This window comes from Pleurodeles waltl, chromosome 9 (assembly GCF_031143425.1).
Source record: "Pleurodeles waltl isolate 20211129_DDA chromosome 9, aPleWal1.hap1.20221129, whole genome shotgun sequence".
NCBI lineage: Eukaryota > Metazoa > Chordata > Amphibia > Caudata > Salamandridae > Pleurodeles > Pleurodeles waltl.
The window spans coordinates 632782603-632807539 of NC_090448.1; the positions used below are offsets into that span (position 1 = coordinate 632782603).

The 24937-nt window shown below is 45.1% G+C and overlaps 1 protein-coding gene across 1 annotated transcript in view; it reads left to right on the top strand.

Moving 5' to 3' along the window:
- PRKD2 (protein kinase D2) overlaps window positions 1-24198 on the top strand; it is a 397645-nt gene extending 373447 nt beyond the window's left edge. Inside the window, exon 18 of the mRNA XM_069207667.1 lies at window positions 23189-24198. Within this exon, the coding sequence (XP_069063768.1) occupies window positions 23189-23407 (219 nt within the window). The 3' untranslated portion in view covers window positions 23408-24198. The remainder of the gene's footprint in view (window positions 1-23188) is intronic.
- The last annotated feature ends 739 nt before the right edge of the window (window positions 24199-24937 follow it).

The window sequence follows — 24937 nt, forward strand, 5'->3', positions numbered from 1 at the left end:
TAACACAGAGTGCCTGTGCACAGTGGCGCTGGTTCCCTTTAATGGGGGTGGGGGTCTCAGGTTCCTTGAAAGTAGCTATGGGTCCAACCATGCCTGTAGATTGTTTGCTTGGCAATGACCTGGAAGATTCCCCTTGGAAGGAGGTGGAACACAGGTCACACTTGGAGATGTTAGGTCTGCCTGGGTGGGTATGAGTATCCACCAGGTCTATGGCAGCCCATAAGGGTGATCAGGAGACCCTGGAGCCTGAAAGAGTGGCCCAGGTGTCTGCCAGAAGGAGGAAGGGCAAGGGGCATGGGAAACGGGCCCCAGAAGTTCCCACGGTCCAGGAAGAGGCCGAACCTGGGGGCGGGGGTGGGGCTGGAGCCTACAGGGGAACAGATGGATGAACTAGGTGAGGTCCTTGAGTTATCAAAGTGGCAGCAGGGAGGGGGGCCCACCAGGGAAGCATTCTGTGAGGCACAGAAGTCATGCCCTACTCTGGAGGGTTTGCGGCAGCAGGCTACTGCGTCTGCCAAGGAGCCTGGATCACATCTGATTTGCTGGGGGGATGGCCTCCTATATAGCGAGCCTAAGGTTCCTGAGCCTGGGTCAGCCCTTGTGCTGGTGGTACCCAAGTGTTTCAGAGCCTTCCTACTGGGTCTGGCTCATGATCTGCCTTTATCTAGTCATTTGGTGCAGCACAAGACCTTTGAGCGGCTTGTCACCCACTTCTATTGACATCAAATGCGCAGGCACTCTGATGCTCTTTGTAGGTCTTGCCCAACTTGTCAGGCAAGTGGCAAGAGTGGAGGGGAAATATAAGGCTTCCCTCCAACCTTTTCCTGTCTTCAGTACCCCCTTTGAAAGGGTTGGCATTGACCTTGTGGGGCCTCTGGATCCCAAGATAGCCATGGGCAACAGGTTTTCCTTATCTTGGTGGACCATGGCACCCGGTACCCAGAAACCATTCCTTTAAGATCAATTACAGTTCCGGTAGTGTGCCGTGCCTTGATGGGAGTTTTTACCAGCATGGGGTTCCCCAAGGAAGTGGTGTCCGATAGGGGTACCATCTTCATATCAACATATATGAAGTCTCTCTGTAAGGTGTGTGGGGTAACCTACAAGTACACCACACCTTACCACCCCCAAAGTAATGGTCTGGTTGAGAGATTCAACCGCACCTTGAAAGGCATGATCCTGGGCCTATCAGAGCCCTTGAGGCGAAAGTGGGATGTCCTTTTGCCATGCCTTCTTTTCACTTCAGGGAGGTGCCTCAAAAGGGACTGGCTTTAGTCCTTTTGAGCTGATCTGTGGCAACCCTGTGAGGGGTCTGTTAAGGCTAGTGAAGGAGGCTTTTGGAAAAAGCTCCTAGTAAACCCCCCACCCAGGATGTATTCAGTTACATGCTGGCTCTGAGAAACCAGACTGCCCGCTTCAGGAGTCTCGCACAGGAGAACCTAGAAGCAAGCCAGGAGCCCCTTCCTGACCTCCTGTCTGCAGGAGAGAAAGATGGGTCTGTGGAGCGAGTGAACCTCTCCCCCTTCCTGACTGCAGAGCAGCAGAGGTACTCTCGCCAGGTGTTGGGACAGTTTGCCTCACTGTTTTCCTTGATCCAAGGGGTCACACACTTGTTCACACATGATGTGGACACGGGGGACTGTACACCCATTAAACCAAAGGTTTACAGGGTGACTGACAAGGTCAGGGCTAGCATGGAGGAGGAGGTATCCAAGATGTTAATCCTAGGGGTTATTGAGCACTCCAGCAATCCTTTGGCCAGCCTTGTGGTTTTGGTCCCAAAGGCTGCTGCCCCTGGTGCCACCCCAGAACTCCAGTTCTGCGTGGACTGCCGGGGTCTCAATGCAGTCACTAAAACTGACGCGCACCCCATCCCCAGGCCTCACTATTAAGGTAAGCAAGTGCCAAATAGGGCAGGGTTCTGTGGTGTACTTGGGAAACCAGGTGGGGAGTGTCCAGGTGGCACCCCTACAGCCAAAGATTGATACTATTCTGGCTTGGGAGCCTCCCAAGACCCAGACTGAAGTGAGCCTTTTTAGGTCTCACAGGATACTATAGGAGGTTTGTCAAGCGGTATGGCACAATTGTTGCTCCCTTGACTGAGTTGACCTCCAAAAAGCAGCCCAGAAAGGTGATCTGGACTCAGTCTTGCCAGATGGCTTTTGATGCCCTGAAGGCTGCCGTGTGCACAGCACCTGTGCTGAAGGCACCTGACTACTCCAAAGAGTTTGTTGTGCAAACAGACGCCTCAGAACATGGTATTGGAGCAGTACTCTCACAGCTTGATGAAGAGGGCCTAGATCAACCTGTAGCCTTCATTAGGAGGAGGTTACTTCCCAGGGAATGTAGGTGGAGTGCCATAGAACATGAAGCTTTTGCTGTGGTCTGGGCTCTGAAGAAGCTAAGGCCCTACTTGTTTGGGACTCACTTCGGAGTTCAGACCGGCCACAGGCCCCTCAGATGGTTAATGCAGATGAGGGGTGAGAATCCAAAGCTGTTGAGGTGGTCCATTTCCCTGCGGGGGATGGACTTCACGGTGGAGCACCACCCTGGCACAGAACACGCCAATGCTGATGGTCTGTCCAGATTCTTCTGCCTTAGTGATGAGAACTCCCATGAGATTGGGTAGTTGCTCCACGCTTTCAACTGGGGGTGGGGGGGAAAGACATGTGTTAGACTTTTCATCCTTGGCGTGGTCTCCCCTAACTTTTTGCCTCTGTTTCCCAGGTGGTTGATGTGTGCTGGACTCTGTTTTTCTGTTTTTGTTACTCTGGGTGCTTTACCACTGCTATCCAGTGCTAAAGTGCAAGTGCTCCTGTATAAAATGTGTATGTAATTGGCTTTCCATGATTGGCATATTTTATTTACTGGTAAGTTCCTAGTACAGTGCACTAGAGGTGCCCAGGGCCTGTAAATCAAATGCTACTAGTGGGCCTGCAGCACTGGTAGTGCCACCCACATTAGTAGCCCTGTAAACATGGCTCAGACCTGCCACTGCAGTGTCTGTGTGGGCAGATTTTAACTGCCAATTCGACTTGGCAAGTGTACCCACTTGCCAGGCCTAAACCTCCCCTTATCTTACATGTAAGACACCCCTAAGGTAGGCCCTAGGTAGCCCCATGGGCAGGGTGCAGTGTATGTTTAAGGTAGGACATATACTAATGTGTTTTATGTCCTGACAGTGAAATACTGCCAAATTCGGTTTTCACTGTTGCAAGGCCTATCTCATAGGTTAACATGGGGGCTACCTTTAAACATGAGTAAAGCGTAGATTCCCTTTGGGAGCAGATAGACTTGTGGAGTTTGGGGTCTCTGAGCTCACAATTTAAAAATACATATTTTAGTAAAGTTGGTTTTGAGATTGTTTTTTTGAAAATGCCACTTTTAGAAAGTGGGCATTTTCTTGCTTAAACCATTCTGTGGCTCTGCCTGTTTTTGGATTCCCTGTCTGGGTCAGTTTGACAGTTGGGCTGTTTGCACCTCTCTCTAGACAGTGACACAAAGGGAGCTGGGGTGTAGCCTGCATATCCCGATGAGCCATCTGTGCTAGGAGGGAGGGGAGGAGTGGTCACTTAAACCCGAAAGGGCTGTGCCTGCCCTCACACAATTGCAGTCTCCAACCTCCTGGTGTATGTCTGGGGCCTGGCCAAGGCAGGATTTCACAAACAAGAGAGACTTTCCTTTGAAGTAGGCCTACTTCAAAGGCCAAAATGGGTATAAGAAGAGCACCCAAACCCCTGGAAAATTAGATCACTTCTGGACATCAAGAGGAACCTCTGCCTGGAGAAGAGCTGAGGAGAAGTGCTGCCCTGCCTGTGACTGTGCTTTGTGGAACTATCCTGCAGTTGCTGCTTCTGCCTGTGCAAGGGGACAAAGACTGGACTTTGTTGTGCATTCCTGCTTCTGGAGAAATCACCAAGGGCTTGTCCTGAGCTTGCCTCCTGTTGTTGAAGTCTCAGGGCCATCAAAGACTTCTCCTGCCAGCACCTGGACTCTCTGCTGAGACTTCTGCCCTGCTAAGTGGTGCCCTATCCAGTTCCTGGGGCCTTGGAAGGTGAAGTTGGCAGACCAAGACTGCAAATCCACGCATAGACCGCCGTGCTGGAAAATATCGATGCACCTTCCGAGACTCGGCTGAAAAATTACGTGCCACCGGCTTCGCGGCAGAAATCGACCCTCCACCGGCATCGCAGCTGGAAGATCGACGCACACAGCTGGAGAAATGACGTGCAACACCCGCTAACAGAGGCTGATAATGTTGCAACCCACATAGCGCGGTTTTGCTGATACCGTGCAGCAGGATTTTCGACGCAAACCTTGCTGGTTGTGGAACACCGACGCAAAGCCTGCCCTGGACCAAAGTGCTTGCCCGGATAGACGCATCGCTCTCCTGCAGAGAGGAAAAACACCACACGCCAATCCAACTGGCGGAGGAGAAACGACGCACGGTCTCAGTTGCAGGTGAAAAATCAACGCATCGCTAACCTTTTTTGACACACACTCGCCCGTGTGGGTTATTTTGATGCTACCCAGGTACTTTTCAATGCTATCAGTGTTTTTACTGTTTTCTCAAGGATTTAAGACTCTTTTGCTTTTAAAATTAATAACTTGACTTGTGTATGGTGGATTTTTGTCGTTTCGGTCTTGTTTTGTTTAGATAAATATTTCTTATTTTTCTAAAGCTGTGTTGTCATTTTGTAGTGTTTTCACTGAGTTGCTGTGTGTGTTGGTACAAATACTTTACACCTAGACTCTGAAGTTTAGCCTGCCTGCTTGTGCCAAGCTACCAAGGGGTTGAGCGGGGAATAACTGAGGGTGATTCTCCTTTAGCCTGACTAGAGTGTGGGTCATTGCTTGGACAGGGGGTAACCTGACTGCCAACCAAAGATCCCATTTCTAACAGTTGATTAACCTTTTGACTCGCAATTAAGATGATCCAACCATAACTCCAGTTCATGCAACTTAATAATCAATCAACAGTATCAGTAATCACCAATAATCTATGACATTAATAATCATTGGAGTCAGTAGTTGTCACACACCATGACCTTTCAGTCATGAATAAACACACCTTTTAGTTAAAGTTAGAATATTTATTTCCCTATATTAACAATGCTAATGTCACGTGAATTAATCTCAAAATCAAATGATACACATACAGAAACAACAATGGCTGTCCAAATCGACGGAGGAACCGCAGTCTAATCAAAGCTTTAACTATTACACATTCTAAGGTTATGGTGCAAATTAATAACAAGAACAAATGTGGAAACAATATCACATACATCTAGATTCAGCAGAGAAATTCATCAAACATTGTTCCCTCTTGATAGATTTTCATTAGTGAGAATCCTTATCTAACATCAGATTAGCATCAGCATGTTGGGCTTCATGCAAAACAATTTAGTAACACAAATTTGGAAAACATCTAACTATGGCTCTATCAAACAGTGCGGTTGGTACCTAGAAAGAAAAAGCAAAGATGCATGACATGGGTACAATAATACCTCTTCTCAATTGGATCAGCAAGCTAAGTTAATCTTCGACATCAGTTCAGTCACCAAGGCATCAGGATTCAGCATCATAGTTCAGAAACGCAAAGTCTTTAAGCATCTCGAAAGAATAGAGAGAATGGCGTATTGCTCTTGGTGCAGTCCCGTTAAGTTAAAGTCCCTAAGACTATTTCCCAAGTCCCTATTGGTCAAGGGATCGCATGTCCACACTTTGTCCAATAAAACTAAAACTTCAAATCTATGAATTCTACCACTACTCCATTCACTGTCGCTGATTTGTTTCTCCTGCAATGTCCTCATCATCCAGTTCGTCGGGTAACAATATTGTTGCATCTTATACTCCAGTCAGTGTCTCCATTGTTCTCCTCCAGAGAAAGTCAGTCTCTCACACATTACACTCATATTGTTACATTTAGCAAGAACAGCATCTTCTAGCAGTTGGTTCTCATTAGAAAGACTTTTAGCTAAGAGCACATGTACACAATACAATGGAAAATCACAGTTAAACTCTCTAGGGCAGCCATTTTATTAAACATTAAGAAATACAGCTTGACATGAGGCCTTGCAACTAAGCCAGGACCTACGCTAAGTTAAGGCCTACAATTAATAAAGCAAATACACAATACATAACCCTTTATATGACACATTACTACATTAGTCAAACCTATACTCAACATTTCATATTAATACACTATTAATAAGTACACTTCGTGAACATTGATGGCCACTCATCATGATCACTTTTTCAAACGCTTGGATTATTTTTCTATTGTTGTTACATTTTCTATGCAAATCCATTACTCAGAATACATGAACACTTGTTAATAATTTTTATTAAAATACCTGTGCTAGCAGTTGCATACTCTCTAGAAAGTGGCGACAGACAGGTAAATTGCCATACTGACACTGACACCTTCAACAAAAATACATGGTTTAAGAGATTGTTTGTAATTTGATAATTTTAGATCATGTTATGGTGAGAGAGTGGGAGGATACCAACACTTATGATAGTCTGGCCAGGTGCAGGGTACTTATTTGGTGGGGTTTGTGCACTAGGGTGTCATAAAATGGCGTAATGCAATAATAGGAATAGTGTAACGTTTATTGAAGAATTCCCCTTGGGCATTGATGTTGTGTGGAAATGGCTGTGGTGTATCAACAGGTTAATGATTATGTGTATTGGTGAGGGATGAAAAGTGCATAGGTTACCACAGAAAAATGAGTGCAGTCTCTACGGAAAACTCCCTTTTTGGTGTTGAATCTGTTTGAGGAAACAAGTAATTCGAAATATCTGAGAGCAGTAACTACATACCTTCCTCTCTAGGTTGATTAGGAGTATGGAGGTAACCACGAGGGCTACAATGAGATTAGTGCAATATCCCCATGGTTCACTGTTGGTACGGCATGCACTAGGCTATTTAAGATGCTATCGGACGTTTGGTGCAATAAAAAGTTTTGTGTAATATCTATGGAAAGCTGCCATTGGTTTTGGTAAATGCAATACTTCCATATTTACTGAAGCCCCACCTCGGGACTACACTTGGAGGTGTAACACTAAGTGCAGTAATGGGGCTAGTACAACTAGCATCGCAGGCCTAAGTATGATATTACTGAGGTGCAGGGTACTCCCTAAAGTCTGTCCCCAAGCATTAAATTATAAGGAGGGCAGCCAACAAGGAGGAAAAGCTTTCTCTTTTAAGAAACAAAGTTGCATTATAAATGAAATGTGTAAATAAGACAGATTTATCGGTTTGTTCGTATTGTATTTTTTATCTGTAAAGGCTGGGGGCTAGAGGGGGGGGTTTCACGTGTATACTTTTCATGTAATGATTCTAATTAATCGAACAGTAAATTAAATTCAAATTCACTATGGAGCTAGATGGGTCGGGCATGGTATATTTTTCAAAAGGCTTAACTAGCAGTCATCTACCACTACTGCAGATGAGTCATGGCCTGAACATGGAGATCATAGTCACCAATATTGAAAGGAGGTTTACTTTGCAGGAACCTCCATCTCCAATGCAATTGAGCACCTTGCTAGGGCAGTAGTAATGTCAACACCTAGCACAATACCTGTCAAGAGACCTGTGATGAGAGTTTCACGATGAAATTCGTGCTAAATGGGATGGCAATTATCACATTAATATTAGGATGACACAGGACTACTTGGTGGGGGTCTTAGACCCACACTCAGACTTGATAAGGGCCAACAACCGAACACAGTACCCCAAAGGTGATCTGCGAGTTGGGATACTATGGAGGTTTGGCATCTGAAAAAAGTAGCAACACATAAGGTGACGCATTGAGAACTAGATACAATAATCCAGGTGGGTGTCAAACCCTTGACAACAAACCACAGCTAAGCCCTTTGGATCTTAACCCCTTCGCTGCCGGGCCTTTTCCCACTCAGGTGCCAGGCCTTTTTTTGGCTATTTGGAGCAGTTCGTGCTTAGGCCCTCATAACTTTTTGTCACCATAAGTTACCCACGCCAAATTTGCGTCCTTTTTTGTCCTAGGAATTCTAGAGATACCCACACTTTGTGGGCTCCCCTGAAGGAGACCAAGAAATTATCCAAAATACAGCGAATTTTTTTTTTCTTTTTCTTTTTTTAAATGGGCAAAAAGGGCTGCAGAAGAATGCTTGTGGTGTTTTTCCCTTAAAATGGCATCAACAAAGGGTTTGCTGTGTTAAAATCACCAGATTCCCAGCTTTCAGGAACAGCCAGTCTTGAATCAGAAAACCCAATTTTTTTCAATACAATTTTGTCATTTTACTGGGACATACCCCATTTTTACTATTTTTTTGTGCTTTCAGCTTCCTTCCAGTTTGTGACAGAAATGGGTGTGAAACCAAAGCTGGATCCCGGAAAGCTAACCATTTCAGAAAAGTAGACAGAATTCAGCAAGGGGTAATTTGTGTAGATCCTACAAGGTTTTCCTACAGAAAATAACAGCTGAAATAAAAACATATTGAAATTGAGGTGAAAAAACAGACATTTTTCTCAACGTTTTACTCTGTAACTTTTTCCAGCGATGTCAGATTTTCGAAAGCAATATACTGTTACGACTGCTGGACTCTTCTGGTTGCGGGATATATAGGGCTTGCAGGTTCATCAAAAACCTTAAGTACCCAGAGCCAATAAATGAGCTGCACCTTGCAATGGGTTTTCACTATATACCGGGTATACGGCAATTCATTTGCTGAAATATAAAGAGTGAAAAATAGGTATCAAGAAAACCTTCACATTTTCAAAATGGGCACAAGATAAGGTGTTGAGAAGCAGTGGTTATTTGCACACCTCTGAATTCCGGGCTGCCCATGCTAGCATGTGAATTACAGGACATTTCACAAATAGACGTCTTTTTTACACACTGTCTTACATTTGGAAGGAAGGAAAAAATTTAGAGAAAGACAAGGGTCAATAACACTTGTTTTGCTATTCTGTGTTCCCCCAAGTCTTCCAATAGAAATGGTACCTCACTTGCGTGGGTAGGCCTAATGCTCGCGACAGGAAACGCAGCATGGACACATCACATTTTTCCATAGAAATCTGATGGGTTTTTTTGCAAAGTGCCAAGCTGTAGGTTTTTGGCCTATAGCTCAGCCGGCACCTAGGGAAACCTACCAAACCTGTGCATTTTTGAAAACTAGACACCTAGGGGAATCCAGGATGGGGTGACTTGTGAGGCTCTCACCAGGTTCTGTTACCCAAAATCCTTTGCAAACCTGAAAATTTGGCTTAAAAACACTTTTTCCTCACATTTTGGTGACAGATGTTTCTGGAATCTGAGAAGAGCCCCAAATTTCCTTCCACCCAGCGTTCCTCCAAGTCTCCCGATACAAATGGTACCTCACTTGTCTGGGTAGGCCTAGGGCCCGCGAAAGGAAATGCCCCAAAACACTATGTGGACTCATCAAAATTATCAAATACTAAACTACCTGTTTTTGTGGGGGGGACCTGTGCTTTTAGTCTTGGGCTCAGCAGCCATATAGGGAAACCTACCAAACCCAAACATTTCTGAAAACTAGACACCCGAGAGAATCCAGGGAGGTGTGACTTGTGTGGATCCCCCAATGTTTTCTTACCCAGAATCCTCAGCAAACCTCAAATTCAGCTAAACAAATCACATTTTTCTCACATTTCTGTGTGGGATCACCACACCGGGACAACTTTCCTACCACCCAATGTTCCCCTCAGTCTCCCGGTAAAAATGATACCTCACTTGTGTAGGTGGGCCAAGTGCCTATGACAGGGAAGAGCCAAAAACATGTCGAAATTGAGGTGGAACCAAAGCGGGTCCAAAAGGGCAGTCTGAGAAAAAAACTTTTTTAGGCTGACAAGTGGGGCAACATTTTTATCGGTATAGATGAGACAATGCTGGGTGGTAGGAATTTTGTGTATTCTTGCAGATTCCAGAAGGTTCCTTCACAAAAATGTGGAAAAAAATTGTGCTTTCTAGTAAAGTTGGAGGTTTGCAGGGCATTATGGGTAAGAAAATCGTGCAGGGTGCATGTGAAGCACACCACCCTGGACTCACCCAGATGTTTAGTTTTCAGATGTGTCTAGGTCTTGTGGATCTTTCTACATGGCAGCATCTCAATTCTTCATCACACTACTCCACTCCCATCTGCCCCACTCCACTGCAGTCTACCCCACTCCAACCACACTCCAATCTACCCCATCCCACTCCAACCCAGTCATCCCCACCTCATTCTAGTCTACCTCCACGTCACTCTAATCTACATCACTCCAGTCTGCCCCAGTCTACCCCAATCTTCTCCGTTCTTATCTACCCCACTAGACCCAGTCTACCTACTTTACCCCACTCCACTCAGTCTACTCTACTTCACCCCACTCCCTTGCAATGGATCCTGATTTACCCCACTCCACCCTACTCCAAACTACTCCAGTCTACGCTATTCCACCCCACCCTACCGCACTCCTGTCTACCCCACCCCAGTCCAGTCTGCTGCACCCCACTCTACTCATTCCACTCTACCCAACTCCACTCCAGTCTACCCCACCCCATCCCACTCTACTCAACTCTAACCCACTCCACCCCAGTTTACCCCACTCTACTCCAGTCTACATCGCTCCAATCCAGAGTACCCCACTACACTCCACTCCAGTTGACCTCAGTCTGCCCCACACCACTGCAGTCTACCCCACTCCTCCCCAGTCTACTTCACTCCACTCCAGTCTACCTTATTTAACTTACTTTAATCTACCCCAGTCTACTCACCCCAATATACGCCAGCCCAATCTTCTCCAGTCCACCTCATGCTAATCCACCCAGTGCACCCCAAATTCAATCTACTCTACTCCACTCCAATCCACCCACTAACCCTAATCTAACCCACTGCAATCTACCCCACTCTGTTCTATTCACCCACTCCAATCTACCCTACTCCAATCTACCCACTATAGTCTACTTCTCTCTACTCCAATCTATCTCACTCTACTCCAGTCTATCCCTGTCCACTCATTCTAACCCGCTCCAGTTTACTCCACTCCAATCGAACCCACTCCACCCCAGTGTACCCCACTCCACTCTGATCTACCCCAATCCACAGCACTCCAGCCCAGTCTACCTCAGTAGAAACCAATCTACCCCACTCCAGTCAAATCTACCCTACTTCAGTCTACCCCATTCAACTCTAATCTACTTCACTTCAATCTGTCCCACTTCACTTCAATCTACCCCAGTCTATCCCACTCCTAAATCCAATCTACACCACTCCAATCAACTCGTTCACCTCTGCCCCAGTCAACCCCAATTCAGTCTACCCCACCCCTAGCCAACTCCAATCTACCCCAGTCCACCCTACTCCATCTCAGTCAACTCTACCCCAAACCAATCTACCCCACTCCAACCCAACAAGCTGCCCTACTCCAATCCTTCCCTCCCCACTCCACTCCAGTCCAGTCTACTCCACTTTACTCCAGTCTACCCCCACTCCACTCACCCCACTCCACTGCAACCTGAACTCCAATCTCCACACTCCAGTCAGCCCTGGTCCACTCTTCCCCAGGCTATCCCAATCTACCCTAATCCAATCTAACCCCTCCAGTCTACCCTAATCAACCCAAGTCTGGTCTACCCTCACCCCAGTCTATCCCCACTCCAGTCTGTCTCATTCTGCCCCAATCCCCCACTCCAGACCACCCCCACCTATCTATACTACTCCACTCCAATGTACCCTAGTCTATCCTAATCCAGTTTACCCCTTTCACTACAATCTATCCTACTCCATTCTACCACACTTCAATGTACTCCACTCCGCTCTACCCCACTCCACTTTACCACAATCTACCTCCATTCTACCCAGTCTATCCTTCTTGAGCCTTCCCCACTCCACTAACTTTTAGTCATGGTAAACAGCAGCCACACAGGTGTACAATGTGGCCAAATTGGATTGCTAAAGCCAGTAACTCTCTCATATGCAAGGCCTATTGGTTTTGCCAATGTGTATTAGAGAATAGAATGAGTGCTGAACCATCCAGACATTAGACAACATCCTTCAAACCTTAGCACCCATACAGTCTTTCAGAGCCCTGTGTGGCAGATTTGGGTTTTAACCCCAATATGTCCACATGGGGGATGGGGGAGCAAGCCCACTTGCAAGACACTAGACACCATGATTTTGATTTTATATTGAAAAGTAAAAAGAAAGAAGGGGTCCTCTGCCTGAATATTCCAGCCGTCCCCCAAAAAACAAAATCAAAATTGAGATTCGTTTTGGCTAATTTCTCAGTTGCTTCCTGGGAATCCACAAACCCTTTGAACTTTTAGAATTCCCAACACATGAGAAGAAAAGGAAGCAAATTGGCCTGGATACCTTTGGGGGAAACATTTATGAAAATTTACGGTTAAACTGACCTAATTATCAATAAGGGGTTAAGAAGAATGTCTGACATGAAATCACATTTACATGCAAATAAATTGGCCTATTTGCTTCCTCTCGAAAGTAGTCCAGCTATCTTGAAGGTCAAATGATGATTTGAAATAGGACTGCTCAGAGTGTCCCCATTCTTATCTGATTTTGTTTCCTTGGTTTGTGAACTTATACAATGAGTTACAAATGTATATCACCACAAAAATATAAGACTCTTCCATGTTGGAAGTTATAAAATCAGATCTATGAAAAGATCAATATCATTGGTATTAGGCACATTCACTGTACATACTGCAATAACTTGAGCTTCACTTATAAAGTGAAGCAGTAGCCAATCACCTGTCAATATCAGATTTAGCTTTTCACAAGACCTGAGGCCAGACGTACGAACTGTTTTGCATGGTGCAAACTATGATTTTTGCAGTTTGCGCCATGCAAAACGGCCATCGCGATGCACATTCCCATTTTGCGAGTCGGTACCGACTCGCAAAATGGGAATGCGACTCACAAATAGGAAGGGGTGTTCCCTTCCTATTTGCGACTCGCACTGCGATGCAGCATTGCTTTGTGACCGCAAAAGCGGTCGCAAAGCAATTTGCAGTTAGCACCCATTTGAAGTGGGCGCTAACTCATTCGCAAAAGGGAAGGGGTCCCCATAGGACCCCTTCCCCTTTGTGAATGTCGCAAAAATGTTTTTTCAGAGCCGGCAGTGGTCCAATGGACCACTGCCTACTCTGAAAAAACGAAACCAAATGGTTTCATTTTTTCTTTTGTATTGGAACTCGTTTTCCTTTAAGAAAAACTGGCTGCAATACAAAACAAAAAACGCTTTATTGAAAAAGCAGTCACAGACCTGGAGGTCTGCTGTCTCCAGCAGGCCACCATCCCTGTGAGTGCAGGGAATCTCAAGGGGGTCGCAAATTGCGACCCACCTCATTAATATTAATGAGGTGGGTCTTTGCGACCCCCTTTAGATTAGCAGAAGGTGTCTGAGACACCATTCTGCATACGATTTTGCGCATCGGAAATTGCGAGTCGCACCGACTCGCAATTTCCGATTCGCAAATCTATTCTACCTACATCTGGCCCCTGGTGTTTTATTCACTTCTTACACGAGCTAGTTATCCCTTTTTGTTAGTACACTTAAAAAAAGAGAATTGAGACCATTAACATTCCAAGTTACAATATGAAAGTGTTGGTCCCTATTGTTCTGCATCTCTATCCTCTAAGGAGTAAATAGCCCCTCTTTTTCTTGAGTTAATAAAGAGGTTCATAAAGGGTAATAAACCACCATAGTCTAGGATGGCTATCCATATGGTTGCCTTCTCAAAGCAGAATAAAGATCCTAAATAAAGCCTCTTCCATTGGGCACTTTATTTTAATCAACGTGAGCACAAACGTTTAAGCTAAAATATTGTCCAATAGGCTTTCACTAGTCATTCATAACTAAGTCTCACTGTTCAAACATGGGTTTATACCCAGTTGAGATAGTGTGGATCACATTACCAGGGATGTATCACTTTTAGATATTTCTGCTCTTGAATGGAAAATGGCTGGGATGATCCTGTTGGCTGCCACAAAGCCATTTGATCTCTGGGTCCTTTTTGTGGTCTACTTTGACTAGAATGGGAATCTGACCTAATATCTTAAAAAAATATCCAATGCATGAGTCAAGGCTGCAGGGTCAGGTGTGTAGCATAGATCTCAGCTCTACGTCGCGTCCAATCTCACACGGCACAAGACCGGGGAGGCCCTGTGTCACCCCTTTTTTTTTTTTGCCTTCTATCTTGAACCACTCATATACTAACTTTATCTCAATAAAGAAATCCTACTTTTATCTTTTCTATACTGGAGAATGTAAAATAGTTACAGATGCGGTCAATATCTACATTCTTTATATCACATTTTGTGGAATCTATTCAGAAAATAAAACTGGAAGCTGAACGTTTTGCACCATATCTGGCTACTTCGTAAATGTGGATAAAACATTGATAATTTATTATCAATTAGCAGTGGTTAATTATAAATGTGTTCATTCTGCCTCTTATGTCTGGTCCCTTGTAGTGCCAAAATATATCCTATCTATGAGTTAAGTTGTGAGTTCCTTCTTTCAGACTAAATAAATATGTTGACTTTGATGAGTAGTATTAAAGGCATCACAAATGGGACTCCATGGCTTTCAGGCATTTCCTTTCTTGAGCTACATTGCATAACCTGCGTATGCGCTATCTGACTTTGACTTCCCCCTCTGTGCTTGTTCCCATCCAGGAAAATATGTGATCCATGTTTCCCAGGCTGTATTTGAATTTTGCAACAGGCTGTGGCCTTCAGAGAGGCCATGCTGCAAACTTTCAACAGCTGGACCCCGAGTCACACTATTACGGCGCCAAGGACTTCACCATCAGCCACCCCTTCTTGGAGAATGCTTAGTCTAGCCTCTGTGCCAGGTCTTTATTAAACTCTTTTCCAAAATCTTTGCCAGTTGTCATCAAGTTGATGATGTATTTGGCTCCTGGGTCATCAGTTAAGACTCCATCAGCTATGAAGTCAGACCATTGCTCAGCTACAGACCATCACGTCACACTATGCTGTAATGAAAGCACAGTCTGGTTTTGAAGATGAGCCTCTAGTGGCTTAGCTTCCAAGGAGCCTGAGTTTTTCCAAAATGACGACCATTGTTGGCACTGATGCTGACCCTATTAGAGATACCTCAAACCAAGATTTTGAGAAAGGGGATAATCTGCTGTTCATTCAGTACATTGATGTAGACTTTTACTTGGATTGTTGGCCCCAAAGCCCCCTCATAGTCTTTCAAAGAGGAGAGTGCATCAGTTATGAAGGACATCCACCTAGATGCAGAGATTCTAGAATTGCCTGTTCTTTCAGAGGAAACTAAAGCCAACTTTTTACGGGAATCATTCATCCTTGCCTGTCCACTTTGGAATCGCTTTTGCCTTTCAACAATGCTCTTTTGGACCCTATTGTGTCAGCTTGGCCTAAATCCTCTTCTGCCCCGGTCTTAGTCACCAAATTACCACGTGTCATTTCAAAGCTCCATTGGAACCCAAGTTCCTCATGCAGCACCCATCATTTGATTGTTGGGTCTTGTAAGTATCCTCTCTCAAGCTTAATCGTAATAGCTTTTCTTCCACTCCCCGTACAGAGTGATGAAGCAGTTTGAACGCATGGGCAAAATCGGTCTTAGCTTCAAACAGTTTAGCATCACACTCTTTGAATGCTTCTCTCTACCAGAGGACCTAACGCTTTATTTTCGCAATTGGTTCAGGATGTCGGGATGCGGACAAGCAGATCTAGTACTCTGGCCTACACTTCACTGGTTTGCTTGCCTGTTCTATGGGAACTATTGTTCTAATCAGCTGACATGCCTGGATGCACTCTACGGAGTTCCCTGATGACATCCAGGTTTTACTGATGGGCATGCCCTTGGATGGCATCTGGCTCTGTTAAGTCTGATTCTGCCTTGGATAAGTTTGAGCAATAGTGCTAAGATACTGTAGCAGGGCCCGGCTTCCCTAATGTTCCAGTTTCACCAATAATATCACATGCTTCAGGGGTAATCCAGAGGCATTTCCCTCTGTCAAAAACAAATGTGATTGTCCATTCAATACCGAACTTATGGGCTTTCAGGGATAGAGGCATTGCAATTAGTAAGAGGTAGCAGCACCAACGACCTTCCTCCTCATCTCCTGGCACTGCAACAAAACCTCTTTAACGTGCCACAGTGTGAACTCAGGCACTCACTGAGGTGTGGTATACTGGCATCTGATCACTTCAGAATTATGGGGCTTACAACTTGTCCAACTTCATTCCCACAACCCTTGTGCTCTCACAACGACTACAAGACCATGCCCAAATTTTCTTCAGACTGATGTTCACTCTGCATCCTGAAAGTTGCATTTGAACTTGAACCTGGACCAGGATACTGTTCCTGGCCCCCAAGGATAACAGAGTCCCTGACCAGTTAAAGACCTTAGGGTATCGATCTCGTTTCTCGGAAGGAGAAATTCAAAATGTTGCTTACATCTTGCTGACTTTAGACCACGATGACTAGCTTGGACTTGTAGGATGCATACATTCACATACGGGTTGTGCCTTGTATGTGAATTAACTGCTTCTTGGTGATGTGCTCCACTTACTACCAGTTTGTGGGCCTTCTTGGTTTTACATTACCCATTCAGGGCTTTAAAAAGATTGTGTTACTAGTTGTACCCCATCCTCGCAGATCAAGGAAACTTGTGTCCCCACCATATTTTGATGACCGACTGTTGAAGGCGGGTGTGCTTCTGCTGCATGATATTGCTGTTGTTCAGCCTGAGGTGCTCCAGCGTGTCTAGCCTCATCTTAACTCACACTGGTATTGCCCTTCTTGGAGGTCCGCTTAGTTCATGGACCCCCTGAAGGCCTTACCGAGACTTCCAGGCCAAGATCCCAATATTTCAAGCTTCAGCTATTTTTCCGGTGTTAGCAGTTTTTGGCTGCTCTGCCTGTTAGCCTCTTGCATCCTGTTATCATCTTTCTCTTTGTAGTGTATGTGGGCTCTCCAGAAAAAATTGCATTTACAATAGGACAAGCACTGGTGCTAGTTTTCGGACATCTTCAAGGACATTTCCTGGGCTGTGTGGTTCTGGACTAGAGACAGAAATCTAACTTGCTGCAGACGTTTCTGCTTCCCTCTACCAATTACTAAAATGACAACAGATTCATCATCCCATTATCGGGGGAACTGTGGAGTGGTGGAAGGGTGGGATGGATCAAGGTGAAGGGACATCTGAACAAAGTTGAGATTCAGAGACTCTTGTCTTCGTTAGAGCAACAGTTCCCTATAAATCTGTTCTTACTACATGCTTTCTGACAGGCTCTGAAGTTGCATCTTCTGTCAGTCAGGGGCATCTTGCTTCAGGTTCACAGTAACAACATGACTGCCATGTAGTACTCATCAAGCAGGGAGGCATGGGGTTTCCCACTGTTAGTGCAGTTGTTGAGGTTGTAGCATTGGCTGGTGCTCAACAAGATTTTGCTGTTGCCATGTCATATATCAGTCTTCCGCCATATCAGGGTTCGTGAGCTCAGGAGGTGTCATCCTAATGGCCATGAAAGGTGCCTCCACCTGGAGGTATCTCAAGTCAAAGCTTTTTCACCACCTCCAAAAACACGCATGAATATAAACTCGGTCGGGCTCTCCCCAAGTTTAACTCACATTATCCACTCTTCCGTATGAACTGATAATGTTATAATCTGGTATGTAAACAAATTGAATTTTTGAAGTTTGCAGTTTTGTTGAGGTTCTTGTGACTGCACCTACCCGCATACAGCCCACCCATGCACCTACCCGCATACAGCCCACCCATGCTGTCCGATATCAGCAGTCAGCAGCAGAGATAATCTATGCACTTGAAGCATGCCCTTAAAGCTTTTTAATCTCACAGCGAAACACTTCTTATTAGTGAGCAAAAAAATAAAATAAAAAAATAATAACACTTACGTTACTTTTCTGTGTTCGGAGATCGCCTAGAATTAAAGCTTTGTTTTCCTCTATGATTCAGTGTATGCAGCTTGCGGTTTGAGACTCACAGGAAGGGCTGTTTCTTAATTATGTTTTTGTATGTTTAAAAAAAGGCAGCGTATGGCACCAAAGTGAAAACTTTATACGTGTACTTTTTTTCTTCTTTTTTTAAACGCTCTTTAACTTATTTATGTTTTGCAATCACCTGAAGCACACAGGGCCTTTGATTGTCTTCTAGAAGGATTGTTGCATGTGTTTTCCTCTACTGCTTTTATTATGCTATAGTGGGATCCCAATTTGGTATTGGGCTTTCCTGTTATGTGCACCTTTTCAGCAACTTCTTTTCTGCACTCTTTGGCTCCTTGTGTTATAAACTTTGTTCCTAGTTGTGATCACTTAGGCGCGCCTTACCTAGCTTCAGGCTCTGTCAATTCATCTGCTATATATAACCTTCCTAACAAGCTGGCCCTTGGAACGCGTGTCTCCTTTCTTATTAAAGCAGTGTTGCACTTTTACATAGGGCGCAGTCCATTACATTTACCTTCTTTTCTCCTCTGCATCCTTCTAAGACATAGGAAAAATTGCATCAGTTGGAGGCTTACTGTCCTCATTTTATTTATTGATAGGACTTAGGGCCACTGTCTTAATGATCAGTTGTTTATCAGGTTCGCTGGATCGATAAAGGGGAAGCCAGGCCAGAAACAGACCATGTTCCACAGACTGTCATTTGTATCAAACTCGAACATAACCTGGCCAAAAAGTATCCTACTGATGGCATCGGGGCTCACTACCAGAATAAAGGTTGCAACTACAGCTGTGTGTAGTGTCGATACTGTTTTAGACATCTGTCATGGGCTTTTCTCCAGGTTTTCACCTAGCACTACTCAAATAGGGTAATTTTCCCTGGTCAGTCCTGCAGGACTTTCTATATGTAGCCCACTACTCAGTCTCACCTTGTTGTTCAAGAGACCACTTGGGAACTGATTAAAAAAAGGCATAGAATCTGCTGGTAGAAGCATCCTTCAGAAGAATGATTTTCTTCTCCTTTGTGGTGGATAGTCTCCCCGCAGTTTTTTGCATACACGAAACAAACCTCGCCACCATTGTCTGTGCTTTTGACAGAAATTACTATTTAACACGCCCCAAGTTAGATTTTGCTCACTGCCAGTTTCATGTCATTTATGTCGGGAGAACTACCATCTGTGTGCAAGCATGGCAACCACAGATGGCTCTGTGCCGTCATGTCTGGCACGGGACAGAGTTTCAATGGATCCCAGTGGGACCACCCACTAGCTCTTATGAACTATGAAAGCTTTTCTAGGTCCCATCTAGTGTAGGATGATTCAAAAGTCTAAGGAATCTGACTAGATTGAGCCGTACCAAAGGACAAAGGGTTGTATATGTCACCTAATACCTTAGATGGCAATATAGAACATGTTACAGAGGTTGTCTGTTATGCACTTTATGTATTTCACACGTTTTTCAAGCAGTTATAGTGAAACCAGTGCTTTTTTCCAAAAATGGAAAGGTTTATTGAAACACTGTACCTTTGTTTATTGAAATACTGAACTATTGGTTGTTGGTAAGAGGAGAAGCGAGGTATGTGATTCTGTTGTTAAAATAATAGGATTTAAAAATAAACAGACATAACTTTAATACAGGTCCCATTCTGTCTGTAGAAATAAAATGCATCGTAAACCGCTGCCCACAAGGCATATCAAGTAGTGGACACTGATTTTAAATAAAATGTTAAGGCTTTGTTTGCATAGCTTTCATAAAGGGTCTCTAAATAAGTAATTGGCAGTGGTGAAGCTCTGAAGATGGGCCTGGACAGCCATTATTTAAACGCACTATAGTGACTTTTTGGAGACTTTACGACTAAAAAAAATAGATCAGTCTGAATATGGGCCTGACGTTTACAAACCACTGCTTTTTTGTGCCTCCATATATACATGTACACATACACAATATTGTAGGAAGGTAGCCTCTTTCTAGCCTTGTTACCCCCACCTTTGGCCTGTTTGTAGTATATGTCAGGGTGTTTTCACTGTCTCACTGGGATCCTGCTAGCCAGGGCCCAGTGCTCATAGTGAAAACCCTATGTTGTCAGTGTGTTTGTTATGTGTCACTGGGATCCTGCTAGCCAGAACCCCAGTGCTCATAAGTTTGTGGCCTATATGTGTTCCCGGTGTGGTGCCTAACTGTATCGCTGAGGCTCTGCTAACTAGAACCTCAGTGTTTATGCTCTCTCTGCTTTCTAAATTTGTCTCTGCAGGCTAGTGACTAAATTTACCAATTCTCATTGGCAGACTGGCACACCCATATAATTCTCTTGTATATGGTACCTAGGTACCCAGGGTATTGGGGTTCCAGGAGATCCCTATGGGCTGCAGCATTTATTTTGCCACCCATAGGGAGCTCAGACTATTCTTACACAGGCCTGCCACTGAAGCCTGAGTGAAATAACGTCCATGTCCCAAACCTCTGCCATCTTGGAAACAGAGGTGTTGGGGGCACACTGGACTGCTCTGAGTGGCCAGTGCCAGCAGGTGATGTCAGAGACCCCCTCTGATAGGCTCTTACCTCTCTTGGTAGCCAATCCTCCTTTCTTGGTAGCCAAAACTCCTTTTCTGGCTATTTAGGGTCTCCCCTCTGGGGAACTCTTCAGATAACGAATGCAAGAGCTCACCAGAGTTCCTCTGCACTTCCCTCTTCGACTTCTACCAAGGATCGACCGCTGACTGCTCCAGGACGCCTGCAAAACTGCAACAAAGTAGCAAGACGACTACCAGCAACATTGTAGCGCCTCATCCTGCCGGCTTTCTCAACTGTTTCCTGGTGGTGCACGCTCTGGGGGGTCATCTGCCTTCACCCTGCACTGGAAGCCAAGAAGAAATCTCCAGCGGGCCGACTGAATCTTCCCCCAGCTAACGCAGGCACCAAAAGACTGCATCACTGGTCCTCTGGGTCCCCTCTCATCCTGACGAGCGTGGACCCTGGAACACAGGAACTCTATCCAAGTAACTCCCACAGTCCAGTGATTCTTCAGTCCAAGTTTGGTGGAGGTAAGTCCTTGCCTCCCCACGCTAGACTGCAAACCTGTGTACTGTGTGATTTGCAGCTTCTCCAGCTCCTGTGCACTCTTCCAGGATTTCCTTTGTGCACAGCCAAGCCTGGGTCCCCAGCACTCTGTCCTGGAGTGCTCAACCCTCTGAGTTGGCCTCCGGCGTCGTGGGACCCGCCTTTGTGACCCTGAGCCAGCTCCGGTTCACAAATCTTCTAAGTGCCTGTTCGGGTACTTCTGCAGGTGCTGCCTGCTTCTGTGGGGGCTCTCTGAGTTGCTGAGCGCCCCCTCTGTCTCCTCCTCCAAGGGGCGACATCCTGGTCCCCAGCAGCACCCAAAAACCTCTACCGCGACCCTTGCAGCTAGCAAGGCTTGTTTGTGGTATTTCTGCGTGGGAACACTTCTGCAACCTTCAGTACACCGGGGGACATCTTCCATCCAAAGGAGAAGTTCCTACCTCTATTCGTTGTTGAAGAATCCTAAGCTTCTTCCATCCGTAGGCAGCTTCCTTGCACCTTCATCCGGGGTTTCCTGGGTTCCTGCCCCACCTGGACACTATCGCTACTCTTGGACTCGGTCCCCTTGCCTTGCAGGTCCTCAGGTCCAGGAAACCGTCTTCAGTGCTTTGCTGGTGTTTGTGGTTCTTGCAGAATCCCCCTATCACGACTATTGTGTCCTTTTGGGGTAGTAGGTGTACTTTACTCCTACTTTTCAGGGTCTTGGGGTGGGGTATCTTGGACACCCTGACTGTTTTCTTACAGTCCCAGCGACCCTCTACAAGCTCCCCTAGGTCTAGGGTCCATTCGTGATTCGCATTCCACTTTTGGAGTATATGGTTTGTGTTGCCCCTAGACCTATTTTCACCTATTGCATCCTATTGTAATTCTACACTGTTTGCATTACTTTTCTGACTCTTACTTACCTGTTTTGGGTTTGTGTACATATAACTTCTGTATTTTACTTACCTTCTTACTGAGGGTACTCACTGAGATACTTGTGGCATATTGTCATAAAAATAAAGTATCTTTATTTTTAGTAACTCTGAGTATTGTGTTTTCTTATGATATTGTGCATATGATATAAGTGGTATAGTAGGAGCTTTGCATGTCTCCTAGTTCAGCTTAAGATGCTTTGCCATAGCTACCTTATATCAGCCTAAGCTGCTAGAAACACCTCTATTCTACTAAAAAGGGATAACTGGACCTGGCACAGGGTGTAAGTACCACAAGGTACCCACTATAAGCCAGGCCATCCTCCTACAAATATTGATTCTTGGGATTGATCAGTTTTAGTGATGTTTGTTAGCATAATTTCACCAATGAGGTTTCTGCCGATAGTCCAGTGCTGAAAGGCGAAGTACAATCCTTCTGCAGTGGGAGGTTGAAAGTTCTTTGCACTCAACTTTACAAACGTGTCTTGTGTTGGACACTTGAGGCACCCATTACTAATACACACCGAGGTGGTCTTTAACCTTGCCTTCTTGGCTTCCATCTCGGTGGAGTCAAAAGTGTAGCCAGGGTCTAAATGTTGGCTATACCATTCTTTTATTTACTTGAGCTTTTTCATTTTCTTATCTCCACTCATGACTCAATCCAAATCATGTGGCTGTTTTAAAGAGGGTGGGTTTTATATCTGGCCTATAGAAACACACATTCCATTGAGTTTATTGATAGTCTCCAAACTTTTCCACTTTCGTTTTTTTTTTCCAGATTGAACATTAGTGCAACCAATTTGTGTCCAGCCCTCACTTGTGTTTCAAGATCACAAAATAGAATGGAATTGAGTGACCAGGAACAGGAAAGCAATTGAATGAAGTGACATGACTTCAAAGTCACAATAAAAGATTTTTATAGATTGTGGGTTTGCCAACAGAGTGGGTTATGCCACTTGTGCTTAATTATGGCCACTAGCACGAGAAGGTTATTTTCTTTTTAATTACCGCTGTTTAATTACCACAGTGGGCAGCGGGTTACAGAAAATAATTATCTTCCTGAAGGGAAAAGTGAAAATGTGTAGGCAGCGCCTATGACTAACACTATTTTATGTTCAGTTTGTCACGTTATGACTTTAATATACATTGAAAGCATCATCTAAGACTGCTTACGCCTATGATGTGGTTCTCTAAGTTCTGCTAACCAGTCTGATCTTTCAGTTGCTAAGTCCTCTTACCTTTCTGTCTCCAACCACAGGATTATCAGACTTGGCTGGACCTCCGGGAACTGGAAGGGAAGATTGGACAACGGTACATCACTCATGAGAGCGATGATGCCCGGTGGGAGCAGTTCGCTGAGGACCACACACTAGAGTATCCAGCCCATCTGAGAGCTCAACCCATGCAGGGACAAGACGATCTGGACCATGAGGATCAAGAGATGCAGGGGCTGACTGAACGTGTCAGCATTCTGTGAGGGCTGCCAGACTTTGCTTTCAGGGAGTTGCTGCCACTTGGGCCACCTACTTTGTTAGGACTATGCTTATCTGACCATGGCTTTGGCACCACCCTGCTGCACACAATCAGTGCCGACTGGGGACTTCTGTAAAGAAAGACATTGGGCATACACCCCCTTATGGACTTTGTTGCATCTGACAAAAGCATCCTGCAGAGAAATTGATTTTTATGTGAAATCTATTTGCCCACTTAACAGTGAGCTTACCTGAGATTGTGACACGTGTCCCCCCCACACACACGGTGTTAATTACTGAGATTGGGACTTGTGGTTTCCTTGTACATCGTCCTTGGAGGCCTTCCTCACACTCCTACCCACCCCATTACTCATTGGGGAGGCCCTTGAAGAAGGAGTGGCGCATTTCCAGACCCTTCCTATCATTTTCTATAGGAGGTATCATTCCTACCCCTCTGCTGTCCTTAGTCTGCATTTAATTCTTCCTCCTCTTCCTCTATGCATGGAGCAGGGCAACGGGAATGTTCAGACACACTCCGCTATCTCCCTCCTTGTACAGAGCTTCCTGTCTGTTCAGTGTCCCTGCACCGGAGAGAGACGTTACAGAGGAGTTTATGGGTTTTCAAAGCTACAATTTTAAAGGTTTTGCTCTGGATTCTTTGCTTTTCAGCAGTCCTGTAGGACTGATGTTACTGCTGCTTCCAGCAGCATCTAGGGTTGAGGACCAACCCACAACCCTGAAATGTATGCTAAGCTGTTGTAAAATACCATATGGCAATAAACCCATGTACTCCGTGCTCCAAGAGTCTGTTATATGGGGGGTGGGGCGCATTGGGATATATTATGGAAACATACGGCTTGTGAGAAGGGTTTTTCATGTTGGTTTAATCTGCAAAAGGGCCTTGTGGACAACACTAAAATCGTGGCACCAGTGAAGAAGGATTGAGGTCTGTCGACATAGCTCTGACTGGAATAGTAGTGGGCATTTGAGATGAGGGCTGTTGTGCATGGCCTAAGCCAAGGTAAATTTTGAGTTCGCTCTGTCCATTTCTGACATTATTGGAAGGCATAGCAGTCATGAAGTATATTGGTCTTGAAGTCTTTTCATAATAGGGCTTGACTGCTACTTTTGTTAGAAAGGGATCCGGAAGCACTCCCTGTCTGTGTTTCTTGAGTTTCCTCATGCCACATGAATAATGAGCTGTGGGTGGTAGTGATGGGATTGCCTGTTTTTGATGTTGATGCCACTGCAAGATTCAGTCTGTAGTTTTAGTGTTGGTTGTATACCAGAAAAGGGGTCTAGTGGGTGCCTTTATTTGATGGCAGTTGGGAAACCTACAAAGAATAGGGAATTACCTTCCTACGTACTACTTTCAAAATTATGAAGTTGAATTTATTTGGGCCCGGTAGTCCTTAAGAGCAAGGGAGTTGAAGGCATCTAGTGATAGCCATTAAATGACAAAGAGCGATAACAGCTTGCCTCTCAAGAAGGGAGCGGATGACTCCACCATCCGCATGACTGCCTGCCTCGCCACA